The sequence below is a fragment of the Anguilla rostrata genome, chromosome 7, assembly GCF_018555375.3.
Source record: "Anguilla rostrata isolate EN2019 chromosome 7, ASM1855537v3, whole genome shotgun sequence".
Taxonomy (NCBI): domain Eukaryota; kingdom Metazoa; phylum Chordata; class Actinopteri; order Anguilliformes; family Anguillidae; genus Anguilla; species Anguilla rostrata.
In genome coordinates this window covers 24,626,814-24,647,390 of record NC_057939.1, presented here as the reverse complement: position 1 = coordinate 24,647,390, position 20,577 = coordinate 24,626,814, and the positions used below count along the sequence as shown (strand labels likewise).

At 46.0% G+C, this 20,577-nt stretch overlaps 1 protein-coding gene across 2 annotated transcripts in view; it reads right to left on the bottom strand.

The window, feature by feature from the left end:
• Window positions 1-855: 855 nt before the first annotated feature.
• rab28 (RAB28, member RAS oncogene family) overlaps window positions 856-20,577 on the bottom strand; it is a 40,536-nt gene continuing 20,814 nt past the window's right edge. Inside the window, exons 5-8 of one of the 2 annotated variants that reach the window (XM_064343858.1) lie at window positions 10,097-10,200; window positions 9,183-9,260; window positions 5,027-5,121; window positions 3,457-3,558 (exon numbers count right to left, since the gene is read on the bottom strand). In XM_064343858.1, the coding sequence (XP_064199928.1) occupies window positions 5,032-5,121; window positions 9,183-9,260; window positions 10,097-10,200 (272 nt within the window). In that variant the 3' untranslated portion in view covers window positions 3,457-3,558; window positions 5,027-5,031. Of the gene's footprint in view, window positions 3,559-5,026; window positions 5,122-9,182; window positions 9,261-10,096; window positions 10,201-20,577 lie in introns of both variants that reach the window. The other variant, XM_064343856.1, reaches the window with a different exon arrangement.

The following is a 20,577-nucleotide window of genomic DNA, read 5'->3' as shown; positions in this document are numbered from 1 at the left end:
GCTCAATAGGAGTTTTTAAATTATCTCTGACCATGTTTGACTGCCTCTTAATTTTTACATTTTAAATGAATTCACATTTATAAAACCTAAGCCTACACGCACCAGCTATCCAATCAGCATTTTTTTTTCTTTTTTTTTTTTTAATAAAAAGAGAAAAATCATGTTTGAATGGAACTGAATTTCTATGTACATAATTTGGACAGATCTCCCAAAACGTTTAAAAAAATTGATCACAACTAGTATTCTTACATATAACACATTCCTAATCATAAAATGCACTTTTACTGTTTAAAATGCAAACTAATATACTAAACCGATCAGATCTATGTACTTGATGTCCAGTATGGGGAAAAAATAAATAAATTTAAAAAAAAAAAAAAAATATATAAATATGGTCTTGTTCTTAATGACATTCACGTAACAGCCAAGCTGGAGTGCACATCACATTCAAATTAAATTCGACAAGCAAATTTCTTCAGAGGAAAATACAGTGAGTTATGACCAGGAGGCGAGATATTTCCCTACAATGTCAAAGCCCCAAGACATCACTTCTACTGGGAAAAATATCACATATGAGGGAGGGAATAGCTTAAAACAAAATTGTTCAGAGACGAATTAGAATTATTATTTTTTTGTGAAAAAAGGCAAAATGTCAGAGATTTCTCACCATCCTGTCTGTCCAGAGAAATCAGTTAAGAGGTCACACATACATTGACCCGGCAATTAACGTGTGTCCTCTGTAGAGATCGCGAGTCACTGGTCGTAATTTCAAGAACCATATACTGAAACTAATATACTGAAACCTACACTACAAGAGTCATTCAATAAAAATAAAGTAAATAATATGGCATTGTGTCTGCCGGGTGTCCGGAAGATATACTACATGGATGTCCAGGTCTAATCTTCGAGACCCATATGAGCCCATTCAGATGACATGCAGATCAGCAGATACGGGCACCACATATTTAGATCTGGTCCCATTAACAGACAGACCATTTTCACAGAAAGTGACAATGTCACAGACAGTAAATATATTTTTCTGGTTCACAATATATAGTATGAAAATAATATACAGACAGTAATATGGTTACTGGTCAGATTAATGAACAAAGCCTTACAATATCTCTGTTTAATGTCTACATATACATTTTATATTCCTTTTCAGCAAAAAAGAAAAAAAGAAAAAAGAAAATCCTTATTTTCATTTAAAGGATAAAAAGAAAAAAAAAGTCTATATAGATGAAATCCTTGTGAGCACTTAATGAATCACAGCTGTTTTACTTTGCTGACTCAGAGTCTATGTTTGCTAAACATAAGCACAGACTACCTGCTCCTAGTTTTTTGGTCTTAGTTCTAATACTTAAGTAAAAACATTCTGTACATTTCAGTAAACCACCTTTTCTAGAAAACAGCTCATATATCTTTTTAAGCTGTGATTGGTTCTCACAAACACAAATCGTACATCCAAAGAAGTGGTATTTGGCTTAACTGATAGTTATCACTCTTTTCTTGAAAACAAATACATTTCTAGTGTCTGTTTGAGTACTCAAATACTTCTCCAGTGGTCCCTTTCAAAGCTGGTTGCAACATCACACTACAATAGCAACAAAAGCACTAACTATTGCAATTATAATGTTATAACAATATAACACTATTAACTAACTGTTAAGCAACTTAGTTTCTAGTGCCATCAGGACTTTATTTATGACAGCAGAATCCTAAGCTTTGCAAACTTTCCTTAAAGAAATGTAATAAAATAATCATTTAAAAAAATAATAAAACTAATCACACACAAATGCTTTCCATGACATTCTTAGCTGAGAACATTCTAGTCAGGCTACAAGCGAGCGCGTGCACACGTCAAATAAAGTAAAAGGCCAGTGAACACCGCCGCCATCTCAAAAGCGGACCCTGGTGACTGAAAGTGCACGGGGAGTCACCACACGGGAAGACAGTGCAGACACTATTTGCCGCTGCCGTCCGCACATAGTATTTTCCCCGAATCTGTCACGGGCCTCAACACCAACTCCTCACTGTCTCCCCTTCGCCGGCCCACCCATGTTCCCTCAACAAAAAAACACGACATAAAATAAATAAAACGGACGCCTCTTTGAAAGACAAACAATATAATTTCTTGAATACTATTAATTGGTCCCTGTGACATTATCTATTACTGTAAAAGCAGGAAAGCAGAGAAGGGTTCTGCCAAACAAAAGTTCGATCATTTTACAGTTTTCAGACACATGATTCCAACAGAAAATAAAAATAAAACGCATTATAAATGCTTGACTTTACATGTGTGAATGTGGGAAAAGAAATGAAAAAGGGCACATTTCCGAACCCGGGAAAGAGATGACAGTGTGTGTATAACATTAATGCGTTGCAGTTAAAAGTTAAGTCTCCCTCAGGTATAGTCTAGGGTGAAATGTAGATGTGGAGCAGTCAGGATTATACACCTGGGAATTGTAGTTCCCACTCCTCTCTATAGATACGTCTACACACACACACACACACACACACACACACACACACATACACACAAATGCGTACACACACACGCACACGCACACAGGAAAAAGTCCACTAAAGGAATAGTGTTCTCGGTAATATACAGTAAACATTCTCTCAGAACCACAACTGACACAAAACACTGATTTGTAGTCTAACAGCGATACAGAGAAAATACTAACAAATACATAAGCCCAGATGTGTGTATGACTCTGAGCATGAGTGAATGTGCTTGGGTATATGAGTGTGTGTGGCTGCGTGTATGACTGCATATGTATGTGTGTGTATACGAGTGTGTTGTGTGTACACTACTGTGTGTGTGTATACAAGTGTGTATGTGTGTGTATATGTGTGAGTGCATGTGTTTGAGTGTGTGTATATGAGTATGTTTGTATGAGCGTGAGTGTACGTACAGTGTGTGTGTGTGTGAGTGCGTGTGTTTGAGTGAGTGTATATGTGTGTGTTTGTATGAGTGCGAGTGTGCGTGTGTGTGTATATGTGTGTGTGTGTGTGTGTGTGTGTGTGTGTGTGAGCGTGAGTGTGTATGTACAGTGTGTGTGTATGTGTGTGTGTGTGTGTGGTGTAGCGTGAGTGTGTATGTACAGTGTGTGTGTATGTGTGTGAGTGTGTATGTACAGCGTGTGTGTATGTGTATGTGTGTGTGTACAGTGTGTGTGTGTGTGTGTGTATGAACGTGAGTGTGTATGTACAGTGTGTGTGTATGTGTGTGTGTGTGTGAGCGTGAGTGTGTATGTACAGTGTGTGTGTGTGTGTGTGTGTGTATGTGTATGAACGTGAGTGTGTGCGTGGAGCAGAAGGGCCGGTCGGGGCTCAGTAGTGTTGTCTCTTCTCTGTGTGGTCCTGCAGGGCAGGATGAGGTCCAGTGTGGGGGAGCTGTCTGCCGCTCCTGCTCTGCTTTCGTCAGTTTGTGAAACCTCTGGCTGTGCTGGGGGGGTGTCACTGCACCGCACACATGGAGCTGCGGGGGGGGTTCACTGTCCGAGCCACGGGCTCCTGGCTGTAGTTCACAATATCGGCCTTCACCACACGCTGGGGAGAGAGGCAATCAGGCACAGCGTTAGCGTTAGCGTAGCGCTACGCTAACATCCCGCAAACCACGCAGCAGTTTACGGTCCTGTGCTAACCTATAATATAAAAACACACCTATAAGTCCAATTCCAATTTTTTTTTAAATACATACTTTTATAACCACTTATTTCAACATTTTCGTCACACTAGCAATTTAAATCACATCCCATATACACATCCATGTGTTTACAACATAACAACAAAAATTCAATAAACATTAACACTAAGTAACGGTACATTTTCAAACCTTTGTTTTTACACGAATTTAATTTAGCATCAACGGCCATTTTGTATTAGCTGTCCTAAAGTGGGCATAACTCACCATTACAAATGACGCAAATAAACACTGATGAAACATAACATAAATTAACACTGCTACACACGCGTTCACTCCCCTTTAACAACGATAACAACAGTGTCTGTCCTCGTCATCTGGAGGTTGGTATGTCTACGTTCAGACAGACATGGAAATAAATGTTAAAAATGTTTTAATTTATTTAAAAATGTACCATTACCATTTGAACACTGCTATGCACAAACCTACACGACCACTTAATGGGCAATCCAGAAATAACTCCAAAACATGTTCCTCTTTAAATAAGGGGAACAAAATAGTTAATAGATTTATAATAGATTTTTTAAAAATTCAGAGCGGAAATAAATAAACAAAAAAGTGTGTGTACTGAAACCAATTACTTTAAAAATGTAGGGTACTTTTCTGAATCTCGAACGTCTTGACATTTTAGCAATATTTCACAACTGCGAATTGCAGCCCTGGCCCGGGGTTAAATAGAGGTCAGAAGACACAAATATTTACACTAGACGCCAATCACCCATCCCTGGATGATGCTGATGTAAACTCCGCTCTCAGCCAAGTATCACTGCACTCTGAAAAACTCCATTTCACATCCCCATTCCTGCATGACACACTTCAGCAGAGACAAAGTGCTGCACTTTAAGAACAAAAATACTCTGCTACGAAAAGAAAAAAATAACTTTGCTCTGAATTCAATAAAAGTTTCATCTTTAACAAAACATAACCTTTAAAAAACTAAAACCTTTAAATACACAAAAAGACAAACAATACATAACTTTAATTAGGAATATGAGCATCATTTCTATTTTATGAAAACAGTAAATGATTAAATAAAGTTCATATTTCTTTAAAAAGAATTTCACGGCAGATTTACGGCACAACACCTGAGCAGACATGTTATTGCATGGATAATGTACCACCTAATTTATTGGCCAGGCTAACTACTGCTAGCTCTACTTACTAATACAGTTGCCGCTACTTCACACCTAGTACCATTCATTTCTACAGGCACACTGTGACGGGCTTTGTGGCTGATCTAAATGCTCTATTGCTCCGCTCACCAGTAGATATATGTACAGAAGCATATATCTAGCAGTGACTCTGCGCACCTACTGTGGCTACTGAACAGAGCAGACTTTGCTCCTGCTCTCCTGCCTAACGGGGCCTTCGTCCTGAGGGTAGTTCACCAGCTCGGCTCGCACCACTTTCTGACAGCGGGAAGTTTGGCGAACAGGGACAGAGAGAGAGAGAGAGAGAGAGAGAGGAGGAGAGGAAAAGCGAGACAGGGAAAGAAAGAATGAAACGGAAACAAAGAGAAAGAGGAGAGAGAGAGGAGAGAGGCAAGAGGGAGAGAGAGAGAGCGATAGGGAGAGGAATAGAGACAGAGAGAGGGAGAGAGAAGAGAATGAAACAGAAGAGAGAGGAGGAGAGGAAGCAGAGAAAAGAAGGGAGAGAGATAGGGGAGAGAGGCAAGAGGGGGAGAGGAGGAGAGGAAAAGCAAGATAAGAAAGAATGAAACGGTAAGAGAGAGAGAGAGGAGAGAGAAAGAGAGGGAGAGAGATAGGGGAGAGAGGCGAGAGGGAGAGGAGAGAGATGGGGGAGACAGAGACCAAGGGAAGAGAGGGATGGGAGTGAAACAGGGAGAGACATAAACAGAAAGGAAGATGGATATGGTGACGGCAGAAGAAAAATGAATCATCAAACAATGACTCGGGAAAGAAAATAAAAACACGACATGAACAAGTCAGAGTCAAAGTGAGCAGACAGACGAATTAGCCACAAATGAAGCCTGAGAATCCCTTCTGTGACTTCTCTTAGCCATTTGCATTAAAAACACTTTCAACCACCACTACAGAGAGTCTTACTCATTTAGAGAACGCTAAGAATTCAAGCTCAACCCTACATAATAATTGTACATGATCATTTAATATTGAAAAGCTGGAAAAAAAAAACAAAAAAAAAAACAAATTAACAATCTGAAAAGTAAAGAGTAAACAAGATGTTTTTAAAGAGCAGAGCAGAGGTCCCTATTGTCCAAACCAGGTATGTGTACGAATAAAGCCATCCATCATATTACATTACATTTCATTCATTTAGCAGACAGAACCCAGAATCAGCATGAGCATGATTAATATGGGCAGCGGTGCCTGACCCGGGTGAAAGCATTCCCATGAGGCCCGGGTGTATTCCAGGCACCGGGGGGCACGCGTGTGAGAGCGAGCCGGCCCCAGACCGGGCCCCCAGACCGGGCCCCCAGACCGGCCCCAGGTTGAGGAGCCGCGGCTCCTCTATCTTATCTCATAAACAGGGAGCTGACAGAGGGGGGCCCCCGTGCTGATCTTATCGGCTCAGAGGCCACTGACTCTCCTGTTCGGCTCTCGCTGCTGACAGGAGTTAATGAGACCTGTCTGACCCCACCTCACCCCCCTCTCCCTTTCGCTAGCTCGCTCAATCTCTATCTATCTATCTATCGTGCCGTCTCTCCCTACCTCTCTCAATCTCTATCTATCCCTCTGTCCCTCACTACCTCTCTCAATCTCTATCTATCCCTCTCTCCCTCCCTACCTCATTCCCAGTCTACCTACCTACCTCTCTATCTATCCCTGTCCCTCACTACCTCTCTATCTATCAATCTCTACCTACCTACCTCTCTCCCTCTATTACCCCTTTCTACATACCTACCCACTCTTCTCTCTCCCTCTCTATCTACCCTTCTCTCTCTCTTCATCTCTACCCCTCTCTCCCTCTCGATCTATCCCACTGTCCCTCCCTACCTCTCTATCTATCCCTCTTACCCTCTCTCCCTCCCTCCATCTCTATCTATCCCTCTCCCAGTCTATCCCTCTCTACCTACCACTCTCTCTCCATCTACTCATCTCTTCCCTACCCATTCAGCAGAAGCCATCTCAGCAGTCCGGTTTGTAGGTACTGTACGTGCCCAGTGTTTCCGTGGTATTCATTAAGTGCCAGTAAGCCAAGCTCAGTTCATTAAGTGCCTGATGGCTTCAGGCGCCGTTCACAAGGTTATCTAATTGCTCACGTTCTCCTACAGCAGAAACCAGCGAGCAGCAGTAGGAGGCTGTGAGAAAGCAAACCCCCCCCACCTAGGGACGGCGGACTGACACGCACGCTGTTTGTTTTTCCAGGATTAAAACCCTTGTTCTCGGGACAGATATGAGGGGAAGGAGCAGGGGGGTCAGGAGTGGGAGAGAACAGCGGGAGGTGATGGAGTGATGACGGAGGTCTTTATTCACGGCTCGCGATGAAGCCCTCCCTTATCCTCGGTCCAGGACACGCCCCCTCCCTCCATATTCCTGGTCCACGACACTCCTCTTCCCCGGCCCAAGCCACACCCCTTCCCTCCCCGTCACTAGCCCAGGCCACGCCCTGTCCATCCCTGTCCGCAACCAAGGTCCCGCCTCCTCCCTCCCCGTCCCCAGCCCAGTTCACGAGCACGGACCAGACCCGGGCCCCTCCCTCCAGTCAGCCCGTCTCCGCCGAGTCGTATCAGGGGCGGGATTAATGTCCCCCGGCCCCCGCCAGCCCTAATCTTATCGGGCCCGACCCCGCGGCTCGGGGCGACGGGGCGATCCGGCTGGACGTGTCATTCCGGGCTTTTCCGCGTTCGCCGGAGATAAGGGGCGATGAATCAGGAGCCGCGAATGGCGGGCCGCCGCCCCCGGGTTTCTCGTCATCATTAGGGAGCCTGTATTTACACAGGCCGAGCTCCGCATGGACATCGTCACCTGGGCCCAGACAGTTACGCGCGGAGGTAAACATCGACTACCGCGCCTCTACCGCCCCGCCGGGGAAACTCCTGAAAAACCTCCTCTGATCTACGGACGCAGACGTCTTTCACAAAGATTACAGCCCGTCCCCCGGGCGCCTCCAAAGCCACTTCAGTGCAAGCATTTCTCAAATGAATAATACACACGAAAAACAATCTATTAAATGAATAAATATTTAAATTCTAAGATGAAGGCAAGTTCCCTTCAAGACCATACAGTAAAGACGGAGGTAAGCTCATTTAGGGTCATACAGTAAAGATGGAGGTAAGCACATTTAGGGTCATACAGTAAAGATGGAGGTAAGCTCATTTATGGTCATACAGTAAAGATGGAGGTAAGCTAGTTTAAGGCCATACAGTAAAGATGGAGGTAAGCTCATTTAGGGTCATACAGTAAAGATGGAGGTAAGCTCATTTAGGGTCATACAGTAAAGATGGAGGTAAGCTCACTGAGGGTCATACAGTAAAGATGGAGGTAAGCTCATTTAGGGTCATACCGTAAAGATGGAGGTAAGCTCATTTAGGGTCATACAGTAAAGATGGAGGTAAGCTCATTTAGGGTCATACATTAAAGATGGAGGTAAGCTCATTTAGGGTCATACAGTAAAGATGGAGGTAAGCTAGTTTAAGGCCATACAGTAATGATGGAGGTAAGCTCATTGAGGGTCATATAGTAAAGATGGAGGTAAGCTCATTTAGGGTCATTCAGTAAAGATGGAGATAAGCTCATTTAGGGTCATACAGTAAAGATGGAGGTAAGCTAGTTTAAGGCCATACAGTAATGATGGAGGTAAGCTCATTGAGGGTCATACAGTAAAGATGGAGATAAGCTGATTGAGGGTCATACAGTAAAGATGGAGGTAAGCTCATTTAGGGTCATACAGTAAAGATGGAGATAAGCTCATTTAGGTTCATACAGTAAAGACGGAAGTAAGGTCCCAATAGAGTCATACAGTAAACATGGAGGTAAGCTCATTAAGGGTCATGCAGTAAAGATGGTGGTAAGCTCTCTTAGGGTCAAACAGTAGAAATTGAGGTAAGCTCCCTATAAAGTCATACAGTAAAGATGGAGGTAAGCTCTCTTTAGGGTCATACAGTAAAAATGGAGGTAAGCTCATTTAGAGTCATACAGTAAAAATGGAGGTAAGCTCTCTTTAGGGTCATACAGTAAAGATGGAGGTAAGCTCATTTAGAGTCATACAGTAAAAATGGAGGTAAGCTGCCTTTAGGGTCATACAGTAAAAATGGAGGTAAGCTCATTTAGAGTCATACAGTAAAAATGGAGGTAAGCTCATTTAGAGTCATACAGTAAAAATGGAGGTAAGCTCTCTTTAGGGTCATACAGTAAAAATGGAGGTAAGCTCATTTAGAGTCATACAGTAAAGATGGAGGTAAGCTCATTTTGGGTCATACAGTAAAAATGGAAGTAAGTTACCTTTAGGGTCATACAGTGAAGATGGAGGTGTGTGAAGGTGGGGTTACCTGAGATTGCTCAATCTCTGCCTTGTTGAGCTTCACACCCAGTATGTCAGCTGCCACTCGCTGGAAACACAGGAAGACCTGAGCGAGAGAGAGAGAGAGGTGAAGATGTAAGTAAAAGGAAGTGAAAAACACAAAGTGTAAGAGAAGCAGGGGTGAGAAAGGGGCAAAGATCAGCATCACTTCACATCCTGAGGGGGAATTAAATGTAAAAGCACAGATTAGTAACTGACTTGAAATACAGCCAGCGACACGTGCACCTCGAGATCCTGGCCTGAAACGTGAACGCCCATCGAGACGCTGGCCTGAAACGTGAACGCCCCCAAGACGCTGGCCTGAAACGTGAACGCCCCCCAAGACACTGGCCTGAAACGTGAACGCCCATCGAGACGCTGGCCTGAAACGTGAACGCCCCCAAGACGCTGGCCTGAAACGTGAACGCCCCCCAAGACACTGGCCTGAAACGTGAACGCCCCCCAAGACACTGGCCTAAAACATGAACACCCCCCAAAACACTGGTGTAAAACGTGAACGCCCGCCAAGACTCTGGCGTGAAACGTGAACGTCCGCCAAGACTCAGCCGCTAAACCGTGAGTGCCCTGCGAGACTCCGTGCTCTTCCACGCTAGGGTGCAACAAAAGCCAACGCTCGCTACTTCGGCCACAAATAGTTTCAGTCACATACAGTACAGGCAGGTAATCAATCCTCAGACAGGCCAAAGCATGGTGTCACATACAGTAGTGTTTATTTAGCTGCGAGAAATCCAGAACCTTTAGCTGCTCTCTCCGCTCACGGAGGCAGTACTAAGGGCCAGATCTGAGATCCGTACACGAGCGACGCGCGAATGTGCGGAACGCACGCGCGCGCAGAATCCCGCCGCCCGGCCGCTAGCGGAGCCCGCGGCGCTGGCGACTCACCGAATCTCCCGACTTGGCCGACACGAAGTGGCTGACGAGCCCGTTCTCCTGGCAGAAGCGCTGGTGCTTGTCGGCCTTCACCGTCCTCATGTGCTCCAGGTCAACTGCAGGACAGAGGGAGAAAAAATAAATAAATAACATTTTAAAAAATATAAGACGTCCGTTTTCTGCAGCGTACGCAAACCTGCTCGGTCCTGGGTCCCACACAATTATTCAAATGCGTTTCAGGAACGTATCAAATTAATTTTTAAATACATTTAGAAAAGCGTTCGACCTGACTCCCAGAGAATCTGAGGGCACGCTGTTGACAAATCCTTCGCGTCTAATCGCTTCACGGCTCTCCACCGATCTATAATGGATTCAAAAATTCTAAAATGACCCTTCTTGATATAGCTTTAAATATTTGATTTGGAGCTCATTCGTAAAGGGACCTTTGAAGGCCTGTAAATGTTTTCATATATGTAACTCAAGTAATATGAGCGTTTGATGAAAGCACACGTCCTAATGCCGTACACACTTCCGTGGAAAGTTAACGAAAAAAACAACCACACCGTGTTTACCTGAAGTTTCTGTCAACTTCCCATTTTATTTTTATCTTGTTTTTTTTTGTTTTTTTAATTTAAAAAGACCATGCTTCTTCGGCTCTGTCCGAGTGGAACTTTACCCGCACCCAGGTGTTCGTCAGTCCTCATTCCCAGGTGATACGAGACCGCCGTGGACTGTAAGCAGCCTTAAAAAAAAATATTTTATCGGTGAGGAGACCCATCCGCGCTAATGGGTCGCGAACGATGGCGGAAAAGAAGCGCCGCAACGCACGGCGTTAGCGCGAACGCTAGAAGTTAGCAGGACGCTAGCAGGACCCGCGCGCGGGGCTAGGCCCGTCGGAGCGCAGTGATTTACCGCGCGAGTTTCGCGGCCGCCGTGTCGTCGTCGCGGGTTACGGTCGCTGCGCGACAGCGCCCCGAGGCGTTCCTCCCTCTCCTCTGGAGATGTGATGTCACGGCGGAGTCACCGGGGGGTCGCGGCGGGAGGTCGCCCGGGGGTCGCGCGGCTGAAAGCGATAGCTTCCCTCTGTGTTTCGGGGCTTTGTGTCCGCGGGAGCCACACCCAGGTCCTCTCGGCCCGGAGGGAGGGGGGAAGGCTACTGTACGGTGTTGCCTTTCCCTCCAACCAGCTTCCTTTTGTGACTGAGGTTTCACGCAGATAAGAGAATTTACCCGTCTCCTGCCTTTCTGCATGTGTGTGTGTGTGTGTACGCGTGTGTGTCTGTGTGTGTGTGTGTGTACGCATGTGTGTCTGTGTGTGTGTGTGTGTGTGTGTACGCATGTGTGTCTGTGTGTGTGTGTGTGTGTGTGTGTGTACGCATGTGTGTCTGTGTGTGTGTGTGCGTATATGCGTGTGTGACTGTGCATGCGAGTGTGGATTGTGTGTCTTTCTGTGTGTGTGCACAGTGCATGCTTGTGTGTGTATGTTTGCATGCGCCATCAAGTGAAGACATTTAGAATAATCCAACTTCGGACGGTAATGGATCAGCATTCCAAACGTCACTTTCAAGAAAATACGACTTTGCCATAGTTAGCATTCTATTTGGAAAATGTTGATTGTTTTATTAACATCCCATTATAATCCATAACTTCACCTGTACGTGCCTTCACACACTTCACCAGACAGACAGACAGACAGACATGGGACAAACAGACAGGGACTCTTGTAAAGGCTGTAATGGAGAGTTCACACAGCGCATAAACACGCCAGTGAGCGGAGGGGAGGGGGAGGTGCTTTTTAATGCCTGTAGCGAAGAGAGGAGGAACCCCAGCGCTACCAGGGCTAAACTGCAGTAATCCGTTAGATCCAGGACACTTTCTTAGGGTTATCAATGGGCTGTCAGGAGAAGATTAGCCAACATTAACACTCTGCCACAACTGCACAAGAGGAGCTGCTAATGTAAACCTGCTGACCGGCAGAAGAGCAGGCTAAAGTATTATAGAGCCAGTCAGGCTGCTCCAACCTCCAAAAACATACACGCGCAGACGCACGCATGTACGCACACACACACGGATACACAGTCTAAAGTACTATAGAGCCAGTCAGGCTGCTCCAACCTCCAAAAACATACACGCGCAGACGCACGCATGTACGCACACACACACGGGTACACAATATAAAGTACTATAGAGCCAGTCAGGCTGCTCCAACCTCCAATTATATACACACGCACGCACGCATGTACGCACACACACACGGATACACAATCTAAAGTATTATAGAGCCAGTCAGGCTGCTCCAACCTCCAATTATATACACACGCACGCACGCATATGCATAGACACAAACGCTTACATACACACACGCACATAAGAACACACACGCACACACACACACACACACACACACACATGGATACACACGCCTAAAGTATTATAGAGCCAGTCAGGCTGCTCTAACCTCCAATAACATACACACGCACGCACGCATGAACACACACACACACACGGATGCATAGGCACACACGCGTACATACACACATGCATGTAAACACACACGCACTCACATACACGGATACACAAGCTAAAGTGTTAGACAGCCAGTCAGGCTACTCTAACCTGCAATAACACACACGCACGCACACACACACGGATGCATAGACACACACGCTTACATACACACATGCACGTAAACACCTACACACATTCACATACACACATACACAAGCTAAAGTATAATAGAGCCAGTCAGGCTGCTCTAACCTGCAATAACAAACACACACACACACGCACGTTTTATCTTTTGCAAAGCTTTGTGTGAAGAATCTACAGTAAATAAACTGAGCAGATTGAGGACATAAAAGGGCTTCATAACCATACAGTATTGTGCCACTGTACTGAACTGAAGTGAATACAACCATCCCTACGGGACTCACAGAAGTAATCAGAGAAGGCTTGTTTAAATATCACACACACACACACACACAATTTCATATCTGGTTAACAAAAACAACAACACAGAAAGACAGTATACTGTCATGTCTTTACCCATGGTACGACAGTATTTTTCAGCTGTGGAAATTCAAACCCACAACTTGCATAGACCATAATGGGAATAAAGAACATCTTACTAGACCGCATTCAGCGGAATAACAATAGACAAAGAGCAGGCCTTTAAAAACCGTTCTATAGTTACCGGCGTATTGGAAGTGCTTTTGACTTCTCACAAACACCGGGCGAAAGACATGGGAAAATAACTGTGTCGCTCGGCTCCTGCCATATCGCTGTCGCAGGGCCTGCCTCGTTATCACGTTTCAGCTGACGGCAAAACGCAGCCGATAACGAGGAAGAACCCGAAACGTATTCATTCGCATTATAACAGACGAGCCGAATCACAAAACTCCACTTCGCAAGCGGCGACCGGAGACTTCGAACCTTCGCAAAATGCACAAAATATTTTGCGAGCGAAAGACCACACCGGTGCCGGGCTCAGACAGGCGAAAGGGATGATCTTCTTTAAAGCTTTGAGTCGTTTTTCTTTTTTTTTGTTTTTGTATTTTTGGTTCGCACAAAAAAAAAAAAACTTTGCGCTGGGTTATCAGGTATAAACGATCTTCCCTGCCGATCTGGTTTGCCTCAGTGCTGACAAACCGTACATCACCTTAACTACCTCCAGGAAGTGAGCGCAAATGCAAAATAAACTGTTTACCCCATCGCGCGCACAGATAGCGCGGCGGACGAGGCCGTCCCTCCGGGAGATTGATGACGCGCGCTCATCTCGGATCCGGGCGCTGTTTATTTTACTGAGGTGCCCGCTAGCGTTTCGAAGTTCCTCTTTAGCGGGAAAATAAAACAAACGCGAAATCACTGCTATATGCTGCTTTCAATGAAGTACGCGAGAACACACACACACACAAACGCACACATGCACACACACACCACACACTTTACCTTCCCCTCATTTGAGTAGCACAATGAGGGCTTGTAGGGTTTGGATTCGGATGTTTCATAACCCAAACAAACCCAAACACTCTTCTTCTGCAGGAAAGCACATGAGGAAAGCATTCATTCATCAGTTCTGACCAGTGCAAACAACATAAATGCAAATGCTACACTTCCGATACACTCACAGAGAAAGCACATCATTTTTGCGCATGCCAATATATCATGCTTCTAAAAACAACTAAAATGGAGGCCAAAAAAATATTACAGTGTTTCTACTGTTTTCCCGCTGTTGCAATATACTGTAGGGACCAAAAATACATTAGGTGTAGCTTATCCTCATATATATAACATAAACTGATATTCTGGTATTGCAGTTCACATACAGTAACTGTCAAAGGAGCATGGAAGCTGTATTTAACCAGTGTTTGTGGGGACGTAATCACTAATAAATAAATGTATAAACCGCAAAATAGCATAAAGCTTCAAAATAAATATCATCTTCAAATTTGTTTCTGTATTTTGTATCGACTATTGTGAAGCACAATGTTTCCTGTATTGAAAAGTGCTATACAAATAAAGCTATTATTATTATTATTATTATTATTAAGGTGTACGATGCATGTCCATGCTCCATTCATTAACAGAAAACATCAACATCCCGATGCATCTTTACGTTACATTACAGGCATTTAGCAGACGCTCTTATCCAGAGTGACTCACATTGTATCCAATTACACAGCTGGATATATACTGGAGTAATGCAGGTTAAGTACCTTGCTCAAGGGTACAACGGCAGTGTCCTACTGGGGAATTGAACCTGCGAACTTTAAGTTACAAGACCAACTCCTTAGCCATTATACTACACTGTCGCCCAGCCACACTGCTGCCCAGGCCCAGGCATCTCTACCTTAAACAAACTTAATGGTGATTAAGGTTAGGTTTGGGATTTGGGTTAGCGTTAGGATTTGGATAGGGATCAGGGTAAAAATGAGGGTGTGTTTTGGTTGGAATCAGGGTTTGGGATTAAGGTGTGTTATAGTTGGGATCAAGGTTCTGATTGGGATTAGGGTGTGCTAGGGTTGGAATCGGGGTTAGGGTTGGGTTTCCTTCCCAAACTAGCCCAGAACGAAGGTGTACTGATCTGACAGGGCTTTCGGGAAAAAAGGCCCACTGGGACTGATGTCAGATAAACAAATAAATATTCATGACAACATGGGAAACAACATAGTAACCAGCGAAGCTATGGTTTTGCGAAACACAGCTAGCTAGCTACAGGTGTGTCTGTTACATAAAGGTGCCGGCTGCATAGTTTCACGGTTTAAACGGGGTGGGCACTCTGGGATTGGCATTGCGGGCCCTGTGGTCCCTGCCGTCACAACTTATAAAACACACAGTAAAAAAACGCCAGCCAAACCGTGCCACGGCACCCCGCCGCACCCTTCTGCCGGACGAGCACCGGGAGAAGCGTTTAACTGAGTAACTGCAGCCGAATGAATAACACACAATTACCGCCAGCCAGGCTTGTTCAAAAGGGGTCGCTGGTGGCGGGAGAGGGCGCTGTAAAAGCTGTAGGCTTTTTTTCCCCTCTGTTTAACACCAGGGATGCCGTCGGCTTCTTCCTTCTCCGGATGGCTCTCCCGCCACGACGTCCTCCCTGGTTCCCTGGTGTTCCCGAAAATCCGACATCCCCCTTGGCGGTGGCTCCCGTTTTTCCAGCAACCCAACCACCCGCCCCTTCCCACTCGCGAACTACCTGACCCCTTCCGCGACCCCTCCGAATTCTGACCCCGCCCCCCTGGCGGGAGCCGCGGTAACACAGAGCCCAGAGGCGGCCAGGGAGCCGGGCTTCAGACCCGCCGGTCTGCGGCTTCCCTCTCGAACCCTCCTCCCACCGTACCCCGTATGGGAGGAACGCTGAACCCTCCGGCCCGTAGGGACCACACCACGAGCGCGGTCTAAAAACGGCCCGGTGGTCACGGCGTAGTCTTTCCGTTTCACGGCTGTAGTTTCAAATGGTGCTACGCTGCCCTATGTCGAATGACGCCACCTCTTGGCCAGGACTCCCTGAGAAAAGGGGTCTCTTTCTCAATGGGACCCACTGGGGAATATAAAGGGTAGATAAAAATGCCCCATAAAAAGCGCTGCAATTATACGCACTTGTGAGTGGAACGTTGAATCAACACTCATGTAACGTCACACTAGCTTCCTGACGGTGGTCCGATTAGAGTCGTCCACCGACGGCCACGCGTAGCCGTAAAAATGTTCCCGAAACGCCATGCGTCATTTACAACCCTTTCGCACCGAGCGACCGTTCGTACTGAAGGCATTACGCGGAAAAGCCGCGCAAGGGTTGCTTTGGAAAAATCCGAACGACAATAATAAAAGGGGTTTCGCGTAACGTGAAAAGGGACGATAAAAGCAGCCAGGGCCTGTGCGTGCGGTAAAGCACAGCCGTAGCAGAGCGGAAGCGTAGCGCCGAGGCAGCAGTCGAATTTTAAGAGAGCTCTCGAGCACTAAGGATAAGACGGCAGAAGGCGGCTCAAAACACGAGCGCTAAGAGCAAAGCGCTGCACTCAAAGCAAAGCAATCCACCGCCCAAAAGAGCTTTTCAAAACAGGGCTAAGACATTCTATGATGTACTGGTGCCAAACCTAAGACTAAGACCGAGTTCATCTGAGCATTTGCATCCTTACTGTACTTTCGGTTTGACACCGACAAGTAGATATGTCTGGAGCCCCATTTACATGTATATATTGCCCTTATCATGTATTAATCCCTGTACTGGACTGACTCACTGGAGTGACTGGACTAAACCAGTCTGGGTGCTGTTTGTGGTCAACGTGGTGCCAAATTCCGTGGCATTGTAATTCAGATTGAGGACCTTGAATGGGCTGGAATGCGAAACGAACTGTGCCAAGACGAAACAGGCAAAACTGAACAGGACTTCAACCCGATCGCTTGTTATTGCTCAGCGCGCTCGCTCCCTACGAAACATTTTTCTCCGGCTTGTTTTTGAAAAGGCCGTAAAAAGTTACGACCGAGCAGAGAGAAGGGAAATAAAACGGCATTGCTCCCACGCATGCGTCCCTCCGCCAGCGCGTTCGTGTGAATCTCGTCCAACGCCGCGGGCGGCGGGCGGAGGGTGAGCGTGCGGCCGCGGTCTGACCGTGACGGGCGGGCGGGCGGTCGGGAGGACCGGGCTGACCAGGGCCAATCGGGAGAGAGGGAGCGTGCGAGAGCGAGTGATAAGGCGCTGGCTCCCCAGGCCCACACACACAGAGGCCTCTTTGTGCCCCGGTGGCCGGACACCAGGAGAACTTACGGGGACTCGAACCCTTCCTCCTGCACACAAGAGCCCTGTCAGCGGCACACTGATCACAGCTCATCCTTTCAGCAGCCTGCTACACACACACGCACACTCTCACTCTCTCTCTCTCTCTCTGCCACACACACACACACACGCGCGCACTCTCTCTCTCTCTCTCTCTCTCCCACACACACACACACACACACCTCTCTCTCTCTCTGCCACACCACACACACACACCACCTCGTCTCTCTCTCCACACACACACACACACACACACAGACGCACACACACACACACAGGCGCACACACAGCAGGCCGGGCGGACTCCAGCAGTAGCAGGTCTGGGCGGGTCGGGGCCGCACGCCCGCTGGCCGGGTTTACGAGCTCCCGGGACCCGTGAAGAGAACGCAGCGGCGCTTCTGCCGAGCCCGCCCACGCCGCCGCCCATCACGTCCCCGCCAATCACATCACACGCACACAGCGTCCCCGCTAAACCCAGCAATAAAACCCGCGAATAAAGCAACACTCTAATGAAGCTTCACTCAATCCGTCCCATCCTCCAGGGCGGTACCGGTCGACCCCAAACCTCAGAACACTTCTCAGTGCTCATCAGTCACCTCCGCAGTGACCCGGAAGGGTCACCAATAGATTTCCTCTGCGCTTAAATTCAGGGTGAGATTTCATTAAAAGCATCTAAAAGAGTGAAGACCTAATGTGACTATCAGAGGCCAGAGAGCTAAAAGGATTACTGTGTATAATAAACTGCAAGATCAGTTTAAAAAAACAAAACAAAAAAAATCTGTGAAAATAAACCTTAAACCTAAAAAGAAGCATGAAGCATGTCCTGTATGGAAAAAGAATACATGGCAATATATTAAAAATATGTGAAAAAACACTTGAAAAACAGAATACGTATTTTTCCACAGCAATGTATGTTTCAAAATTTTTTAAAAAGTGAAAATTAGAATTTTTTGTACACACGCTGTGAAGTAGTGAAATAAGCAATCTTAATACACTTTATTTCAACATATTTGCTGTATATTTCCAGGAGTGGTGTTGTACAGGCTAGAAACTGACCCGCAGTATCCAAGGCATTATTTATGCTAACTACGGTTACACATGCTTCACCTGGTGCAGGCCTGACGCATGCTAAATGTAATCTTACGTGATGCCTGCTCGGTGCACCAGTACAGAGGCGACACGGTGGCCGGGCTGGGTGTGTTAATTTGGCACGTACGAAGGAGATGTCAGAATTCTCTCACAACGTCAACGCACCTTGTGACTTGTGAAAACACTTCTCTGCGTTGCGCACTTGTAAATGTTGTTAGTTTTTTTCTGGAAACGGGCTAAGGTAAACTATTTATGAGACAGGCAAACACATATTTACCAGTACGGTGATTCTGTCTGTTGGCTTTGTTAAATGAAGGTGGCTTGGAAAATTCCATTTAGCTTTTTCTTGCTCATTCAAAAATAAAAACAATCATTTAATTTTTTTTAAAAAGTATATTTGCCTGTGAAAATCAATTTAACAGAAAATATGCATTATCATACATCTTAAATATAATCATATAATTATATGTATTTAATTAAGTAATATATAATTTAATAATATATAAATGTTGAAGGCTACTTTTTGCCTAAACAAATAAACAAATGTATGAACAATATTATTAATTATTTATACGCACCCCCCATCCTTCCACAGAACTTATATTTGATCGCATTTATTTATTCACAAATAAGGTTAAGGGAATATTTAGGGAGAATTTAAATGGCTTAGAAATACAAGCAAACAAAATGAGCAGGTGAGGAAAAACAAATCCCACGGGACTTACAAAGATATCAGCGTTGAAGAACATTTATTAATTTATTTGTTTATTTGTTTGTGTGTTACGGCTGAATCAGGTGCTGTGAAAGAGGCTCCACCCCAAACGGAACGTTAACATCGTGAGACACGGTTGCCGCGGGCCGCACCGTCGGGCGCTCGTTAAAGCCGGCGGCCGTCGTCGCGGCGACGGCGGAATAAAAGGCTCCGTCTGACCGCGGGGCGGCGCGGGGCGGTGCTCCAGACGGCGCTGGGCCCGGTCAGGTGGCCCGGTGGTACGCGCGGGTAATGGCCTGTGACGTACCACACAAGGAGGCAGCAGAAGACCGATCGTCCGCTGCATGTGCGATAATATTTGCTTTACGGACGGCCCGGGTGAATGAAGACATTCAACGCGGCCGCGCGCGCGGGAATCGCTACGGGGACGGGCGCGAGAAGCGTCCGCGCGGTCGGCGACGTTCCGGGCCGGCGCTCGACGTCGCAGCAAAGCCGCTCAAACAGGCCAGGGGGTGGGGGGGGGTGGGTGGGCGGCCGGCCACACAGCGTCCCCTTACCCCCTCCCCTATAGAAACCCTACCTCTATCTCAATGCGCTGCAGATGCGGACACTGGCTCTGCTGCATCACCGCTAACGGCGCTCCACTGTCGCGCGAGCGGCGGGGTTTCGAAACCCGCCTCGTTATTCAATCGGCTTTACTGCGCGCCGCCGTGTGAGGTCCTTCGCGCCGAGGCCCGTAAAACGAGAGGCGGCGTGGCGTGACGGCTGCGATCTTCCGGCTGCTTCCAGCGGAGAGCGCGGCGGCGCGTACGGCGGGGTCGCGACCTCTCGCCACTTCCTGTAGTTTTTTTTCCTGAGCGTTTAAATCGCTATTAGAATCTGTAACAATCCCTAAGGCTCAGTTTAGCTTGCTAGCTAGTATTTTCCTTCTATACCCCCTTTATTTATCGGTTGTCTAAAACAGCAATCGATGAATAATTACGTGCTGTCGGCACAGTAAAACGTTGCATAAATAACACAACCTTATTGGTTCTGAGGGGAAATTCACTAATGCTGTACATCATGTCTATTTCAAGTACGAATAATAAAGAGGATTTATTTTCTTCTGTATTCATCGAGGGTACATTATTTTTTAAATCGTGGGAAAAACCGTGAAGCTATGGATTGCCTGCTTTTAAAAGACTAGAGAGAACATAAAACAGTGCCATTATGCCAGATTACTCACCGAAGATGAACATACATTTCAGTTCATTAAATTATTGAACTGAATAAAAAATAACAGCCGAAAACTAGTTTGATTTTGAACTTATGATAGAAATAAAAACACGCAGCGATAAAATTAACTGTCCATACTTGTTCAGGTACATTACTGCAAAATAATGTGTCTCGCATTGTATTTCATATATTGTTTAAATTAACA